The sequence below is a fragment of the Gossypium raimondii genome, chromosome 5 (genome assembly GCF_025698545.1).
Source record: "Gossypium raimondii isolate GPD5lz chromosome 5, ASM2569854v1, whole genome shotgun sequence".
Classification (NCBI taxonomy): Eukaryota; Viridiplantae; Streptophyta; class Magnoliopsida; order Malvales; family Malvaceae; genus Gossypium; species Gossypium raimondii.
Genome location: NC_068569.1, coordinates 53,624,611 through 53,633,156, shown reverse-complemented (window position 1 = coordinate 53,633,156; position 8,546 = coordinate 53,624,611). Strand labels below are relative to the sequence as shown.

Below are 8,546 nucleotides of genomic sequence, written 5' to 3'. Positions count from 1 at the left end.
TAATTAGGGCATGGCTTGGGTTGTTTACATATGGGAATATCTTCCTTCCCTCCCTTTTGATGGTTAAGCCTCTTTGCCGAGATGGAAGAGGAAGATCAAAGAGGACAGCCACTGCTTCCTCTGCCGATCGCCGCCACAGTTTCCAGTTCTTCTTCACTAAGGAATCATTCAACGGTAACCGACCAATACTACGAAGGTCCTTCACTTGATCTGCAATTATCAGTCAATCTACGGCCAATCCAGAAACCATCAGGTAGTGTTAAAACGGGAGGCTCCATTTGTGATGTTAAGTCCGATAGCAGCAGTATCGAATCTTTGAGATGGCAAGCGGGGGAGCAAATTCGATTGGCAGCCATCGAAGCGGCATATGCAGAGAGAGTGAGGGAGCTTGCAAAGATGGAAATGGAGATGGCTCAGTCTGAGTTTGCAAGAGCAAGGCATATGTGGCTAAGGGCAAGGGAGGAAGTTGAAAAGGCTGAGAAAATGAAGCAAAGAGCAACAAGGCAGATTGATTCTAAGTGCATGGAGATCAGTTGCCAGTCTTGTAGACAAAGGTTTAGACCTTAAAAGTCTTGCTTTGTTTAAGTAGAGATAGATAAGTTTTCCTTTGCCAAGTTGGTGTTTGGGAGCTTAGAAAATTTGGGTATTGAATTTATGGTTCAATGGATTAGAAGGAAATCAACAAACAACACCATAAAAACAGCATGATGATCAGAAAAGTCCATTGATGCTTGGCGTTCATGAAACTGAGGTAGGTTCAAGGATGGAAGTTATGGGTCAAAAAGAACTTATGTAATTGGTGATTATGAAGAACAATTCATATTTTAGATTAGACAATTTGTTTATTAGAGCTTTTTCCAATATCTCCTCTTCTATTATGATTATGAGTTCATATCTAATCTTCAATGAATTCAGATCTTTTGTTAAAAAAAAAAAAAATCCTTTGCTTTTTTTTACTTAGTGTTGGGCACATGATTGAATTTGATATGATATATTTTCTTTTGATATTTTTCATATATTTAAAATTGTATTTTTTTATGTTTATAATATCGGATATAAGTTTATCTTTGCTTATATTGAGTGTTTTATTGACTTGATGCCATATGTTTTGGATGCGCAATGGGATGCAGTATATTTAGTTTACTTTTTATCTCACGCTATAGTATTTAATCTCACCGTCAGCACCGCCTATCCAAATACAGCCTACGTTACTCTCTCTATATATAAATTATATATGCCTATGAAATATTCACTTATCCCTGATCATTAAAATAGACTATTTCCTAATGTATATTTATTAAATGAATTTTAAATGAAATAAAAATTTTATTATTTATTAGTTAATTATTATTCTATTTTTTTCTTATTTTCAATCTTTATATTCAATTTCAATTAAAATTTTAATTTAAAATATTAAAAATTAATTAGTTATACAAAAATAATTTAATTATTATTAAATTAAATTATAAATTGTGTTATACCATTCTAGTAAATATAATGTATTTGGAAGTTACAGACATAATTCCAATTACAAACAAGTTCAAAAACTATAATTAAAATTAATCATTATAAAGTACAACCAGACTGGAAATTATAATATGTCTAGATCTATAGCAGAATAAGTTTATACATAGTCTATATATAGAGAGACATAAACAAAAATAAATATAGACTAAAAAAAATTGACTTCCTCAGGAAAAGTTTGAGTCCCGAATAAGAGTTTTGTCTTACTTGTCATGAGAGCTTGAGTGCTTGAAGAGACAACAAGTTTACAGAGTGAGATCACTTTGTTGGGTGCGTAATATGGTCATCCACCAAGGAAATCTCAACATTTGCTCTTAGTGAAATTCAAACTTGTGACCTCTAGCATATACGACGCTTATGGGTAACTATCACTTGAGCTAGCAATGATAATTACATTTTAATTTTTAATAATTTCTTATAAAAGTACATGTTAAATATTTAATTATTGAATTATAATAAACTTTAAGATATTTTTTATTTTTATATTTTAATCAATTTTTCATTAGATACTGGTGATTAATTAATTTTACATTAAATAATTTAATGAATTCAACTAAAGCTTAGTTTATAATTAAATTAAATATAAATCTAAAATACTTAGGATGTGTTTGATAAACTACAGTAGATTTTTATTTGATTAAAAATAAAATGTTCAATATTTAATATTTTAAACGTGTTTGAAAATTATTTTAATTTTTACTAAATATAAATTTTTTTAAAAGAGCGTTAGATAAGATAAATAAGTTGGTAGCTACTTATTAACGTAGAAAATATTAAGTTAGTTTTATTTTATCAAAAATAAAATAAAATATCCTTTTAAAAATAAAATATTTAAATTACCATATCTATTCTATCTAAAACTATCTAAAATAATATAAAATATTATATTAATAAAATTAAAATTTAAAATAAATCATTTTTAAAACTAATATTTATTTTTATCAAACAACATAATTATATTCAGTATTTTTTAATTTACCAAATAGTTTTAATGAGCCAAATAGCCAAATAGTTGTCGAGCAAAATCTCAAGTCAGGATCATCATAAGCATGAACACACTGTTTCGACTCAGTGACTCAGAATTTTCCCTTAATGAGTCAAATCTGCCATCTCTTTAAGAGTAAAATGAATGAGAACAAAAAGCGAGTTAATGCATCAAGAACATGACACAACATAAAGCTGTATCCATTTGGATTCAACTTCTTAAAACATTTGCTCATCAGATATCAGACACCCACCATATCCATGTTGGGATTCAACTCAAAAAAACTTGTTAGATGTTACTGTTGTTTTTCTTTTTCTGTTTGGGAAATTTATTGTCGCAGCTAAAAGTTTGTTAAAATTTTCATCAATTTTAATTGTTAAAAATTGGCATGACTAATGAAATAACCAGACTGTTACGCGTGCACCTTATGCATACTTTTAACAGTAAAAGTAGATAAAATTTTTAAGAGAAAGAACAGTAACTCATATATAAACTAATTTACTTATTTTTTATGTAAAAAAAAATGCAACCTAACTTCTCGCTTAAAAACTTTTACGATACTTTTAAAGTTATTTACAATATAGCTTCAATAATGAATACATAGATTTGATTTTTTTAGTGAGGTCTCAAGTTTCACACAACTAGGCCCCGTGAAAAGTACATTTGTGTTGTTGTTTCAAAAAGATGAAAAATGATGCGTGATAAAAGGAAGTACCTATGATGAAGATTGCAAGAATCTTCTAACATCTAAACACAGATTTTTTCTTTGTTTTTGCCTCCAACTATTTGGGTGTCCTCGTAAAACCAACTTTGATCTAAAATCCTACATATTTCAAGAATTTTTGTTGGATCATATCTTCATATTCATGTTAGCCAAATCGATCATGAATATTTGGGTCGAATCTTATATTATTGTCTATAATGTTATATTCCGAAATAATATGCGTGTAAGGCATATTTTTTAAGTTATCTTATATTACAGATGTAATCTTTAATTTGGATCAAGATGCCTTTTGTTTTTATTATTTTAATCAATTTAGATTTTTTCTCAAATAAATTTAAGATTAATTGAAAACAAAAATAATTTTTCCGTAACAATGAAATAGTAAATGTTAGGGACGAAGTTAGAAATTTTGTTTAAAGAAAGTTAAAATAAAATTATAATTTAGGGGCAAAGATAAATATATTGTATTAAAATACTTAAATTAAATTATTTATTTTTTAGAGGGGACAAAATTTGAATTTTTCCATTTAATTAAAGGCTTAAAATGTTTAAATTTAATATTTTAGTTATCGGAGAGCCTTATATAACAATTTCACCATTTAGCCAAAGGAACCAAAGCCCCCACCACTAGCTACGCCTCTAGTAGATGTTTTGTGTTTCTATGGTTGTTGGATATTGATTCCGAGTATGGAGTAACTTTAAAACTTGTGATTAGGGTTTATCTTTTAATAAGTTTACCAAACGCGAAAGATTAATCACTGGACTCACTCCAGTGGATACTTTAAACAACCAAAAAAAAAGTTGCTAATAAAATTTTATTTCAACTTAAAAAAAAATTATAACTTTATAGAAATTGAGACTAAAAATATTTAATAAATTAAATTAAAAAAGTTACAGTAAGAATAATTTAGTAAAATATGCATTTAGATAATTTTATATTCTGTCAAATAAACATATAAATATTATATTTCAATTAAATGAACCAAATAAGATAATACAACTTGTTATTAATAATTTTTCATTCTCGTAATTCTATTACAAAAAGTTATCTTACACCCTATAACTAACACTCCTAATATAAATAAAGAGTCAACATACCTCTATCACTTTGAGATATTGCTAATTTCCTTGAATTTGGGACAAATATAAAATCAAAGGCGTAGTTAGGGGGGTTGGCAAGGGTTCTCGCCCCCCTACAATAGAAATTTTTTTATTTAGACTCTTTAAATTTGTAAAAATTTTAAGTTAATAAAGGTAAAATTACATTTTGGCTCTCCTTAAAAATGATAAAAATTTGATTTAATTCTTTAAAAATTATAAAGATATAAGCTATTAAAATGATAGAATTACATTTTTACTATCATAAATTTTATAATTTAATTTCATCCCTAAAAATTTTTTTCTGACTTTATGGTGTATAAGATGCAAAAACCTTAAAATTTAAAGGATTTATATGTAATATATGGGTTCCATATCCAAATCTATATAAAATCCAAGTGCTTTAAAAAACCAAATAAAGTAGGGGGACAGCATTGGCCGGTGGGTTGGATTCCAAAGATAAATAAAGGATCATTGGACCTTATAACTTACAGCAAATGCTTTAAATGGTAGTGTCATAAGTTGGATTGAAGAACCACCAGACAATCATGTTAATGGGAGACTTTAGGCTGACATACGACCACTTTGAATTATAGGGTTTCCTTTGTCCTATATTAGCTTATTTGGTTACAGTCATATAATTAAAACTCCCTTATATGGAAGTTGAATTGCAGCATAAAGCTGTAGGACATGGTACAGCCAAATAATTCAAAGTTGTCATCATTATGACAAAACCTTAACTTTTGTTTTTTCATATTTGTCCACATATTATGATGAGCCGATGCTGTATTTTGAAAAGGGAGAAGTTTTTCAATAGAATTGGTTTAAAATTACTCATAGATGAAGTGAGATTTTGAAATTCAAAGAGGAGAATGTTTTTCTTGGATGAAGTCAGTTTAAATAGCTTGTTTAGTTGCACTTGTTGGTTGTGTTTTGGGTATGATAATAAATATCGATAATGGCAACAGATGTTACGTAGAAACCTTTTTGGGACAAAACTAGAGGTAGAGGAGAAGAATTTCACTAATGTAAGAGGAGTTTCGACTACATGTATTCAAGTATTAAAAAACCCTGTTCTAATCAAAGTCAAATAGTAAAAGTATAGTTCTATACGAACTCAACTAGTGCGATATTTATTTCTTCAAGTGACGAGATTTGAGTTACACAAACTCTATCAGTCGAATATTTTTCTTATCTTTATACTTTGTATTTTTGCATTCGTGTCGAACAGTTTTTTGAGAAATTATTATTGTTTGTAAGTGAGGAATTTTGTGTAAAACAATTGGGTTCATCATTGCAGCAAATCATCTATTGTGTAAGATAAATTGAGCTTAAGCCAATAAATATTTCAAAGCAATCTTTAATTGAATTAAATTTTACAAAATAAAATTATTGATCAAAATTGCTAGCTCACTTTTTTACTCAATTAAAACAACAATTTCAAACCTTCAATAAACCAAGAACTTCTTCAAATATCAATTATTGAAACTAGAGTTCACACCCTTATCTAGAGGCTAGTATTAGAAAAAAAAATGATTTCACATTGATTAACTAAAGATTGGACATGGTTTCACTATCTAAAAAATTTCAGTCCTTTAGAGATAATGGTGGGACTCAAAATCATAATCGAAACATGTGCAAACGTGAATCTTTTATATATATATATATAAAAGTAAAGAAAATGATCATCAATTGTAAAGCTATGGAGAGCAAAGTTTGAGTAATTGACATGAAAGAATGGAAAGTGCTTACTTCCAACTCCTTTTTATTTTAAGGAAAAAGGTATTAAAATTTTAACAAATTGTAGAAGAATCAAATAGACAGTGAAATTCAATTGGTTGAATTTTTAATTCAATGACTATAAAATAAAAATCTTAAAATTTTTCTTTATAAAAATTCAAAAGAAAAAGAAGTAGTAAAAAATATAAATTAATATAATTCGTTTGTTTTTTCTCTTTTGTTTTGTCTAACGGCGGTGCTAACCTTTGGGTTGGCTATCGCCCGTCTTTTTCTCCCTCCCACGAATCCTTTCTTCCTTTTTTTTTTTTCTCATTCACTCCACATGTCTTCTTTCTTTTCAGTTTGCATATATATTTTATAGGTATCTTTGTTGTCTTCACTAGTTGTGATGGACAGATGATGATGCTTGTCGTTCGCTAAACTCTATCGGCCACCAGTAGTTTTTCTAGAAAAATGGGTGGCTCTTTGTTAGCTTTTTAATCTTTTTCTGTTTTGAGAGTATTTCAGAATAAAAAATGATTTTATGAGTCGATTTGGACTCATGTTGTCTTAAGTTTTATATGTTTTTTGTTTGTTTTTCTATTGTTTAATAAATCTTCAGTTTTAAAAGTTTTTGTCTGCTCTTGTAGCACGTCTTTTGGTCTTTCTTATGATGCAATCTTCCTTTTGCAAGTGATTTTAAGGATGATTTTGTTGTTGTCCTCTCTAGTTTGGTGAATACACGATTCTTTTGTCGATTTTTGCTCACCGCTTCAGACCATCCAAACTGATTTTCTTATCGTATTGAGTGTTTACAATCACTCTAGATATCTCGTGCTTGAGTTGTGGCAAAACCACTTGTCAGCATGTCATAATATTCTATTGGTGCTGAGGTTAAAACATTTGTTGTGTTGATAGAGCTTGTTATTTATTACCTATAACGAGTGTTGTTATTTTTTCCCTGAATTGTATGGTTCAATTCATTGAACGAATTAATGAATTTAACTTTCCAAAAAAAAATCAATAATAATATAACCCATGCATTCCTTTTATGAATTATAATAATAAATTTAAATATTTAAATCAATTTAAATCTAATTCAATCAATTTTTCATTAATTCACCCTTCAAATTTTAAAGTACGGATTAAACCAATTGTACCATTGATTTTTGGTCCACTCTGGTCATGATATATCTTATAGTAGCGTGTGAAATGATTTTATTAGATAAATTCATGTAGTTTTTCTTATCAAAATCTTTAATGTAAAATGAATTTTGCATATGTTATTTGAGTTTGATTCTTAGAAAAAAAAAACTATATAATCCTTTATAATAAGAGGAATTTACCTATAACAAGTTTCTCACATGAACAAATTAAGTGTTCTCTTAGGGTGAGTTTGGATGGGTGGTGCGTTTACCTATGGTTAGTGTAAAAATAGCGGTGGCGGTGAGATTAGATACTGTAGCGATACTGTAGCGTGAGACAAAAAGTAAGCTAAACGCACCGCACCCAATCGCCCATCCAAACCCACCCTTAATCTCATATATAAATTAATGATAAACCTTGTCTTAAATAAAATACAGTGGCTTGCACAGTTACAGTCAATGCGGATCTCTAATTCCCTTGTATTCATCTTAACAACATCTTTAATATGGAAAATAATAAACAAAAATCTTTCTTTATGTAGTTTTCTAAGGAAAATGGATCTCTTCATTTTTGGATACTTTATCACATTAAGAATCTTCAACTATGTATGACTTGATTTTCTCCATAATTTGATCTCAATAAAGTGTGCTATTGAAGAGTCCAAAAGTTTTAATCAAAAGAATGCCAACCAAATACGACATGTTACATTGGCCTGCCTGATGCAAGCTAAGTTGTAATTGAAGAAGTATTTGACACATGTAACTGGCACTAACAATATCCCCTTGGCATTTTTGAACAAAATCATAACATGTTCAAGTAAATGTGGTTTTCTAACTAAACACTCCCCTTAATCCAGCTATGAAGTGAAACCATGAAACCATCCATTAATGTCAAAAATAATATATACATCAATAAAAACTCAGTGTAGTCATAATATCATACAAAAGGCAAAAATTAAAGGCAACTTCAACAAGTTAATGCCACAAATATAAAAAGTATTAAAAGTATCATTTGAAAAGCATATAAAAAGAAAAAAGAAAAATCCATCCACCATAGACTCCTCCCTTTAGCTCCTCATACTCAATACCATCGTACTTCTCCCCATTTTTTGCTAAAAAATGCAAAGGCATTAAATCCCACGAGCAAGCAAACTGGTCTTCTAGCGGAGAGTACGAGTCCTATATTGATTAAGCTTCAATTGAATCTCATAATATCGTATGTTCTTCTCCAAACAGGCTAACTCTTCATCAAGGTGTTCATTACTTGCCCGATAATTACAATTACACAGTATTGTTGTCAAGTAATAATTACAATAATATAAATCCATTAAGAAGTATTCCGATGATTGAA

The 8,546-nt window shown here is 28.9% G+C and overlaps 1 protein-coding gene across 1 annotated transcript; it reads left to right on the top strand.

The window, feature by feature from the left end:
• On the top strand, positions 1 to 861 carry LOC105768322 (protein indeterminate-domain 14). Its single transcript, XM_012588200.2, has one exon. The coding sequence runs from the start codon at positions 82 to 84 to the stop codon at positions 565 to 567; it is 486 nt and encodes a 161-aa protein (XP_012443654.1). The 5' UTR covers positions 1 to 81; the 3' UTR covers positions 568 to 861.
• Positions 862 to 8,546: the final 7,685 nt, after the last annotated feature.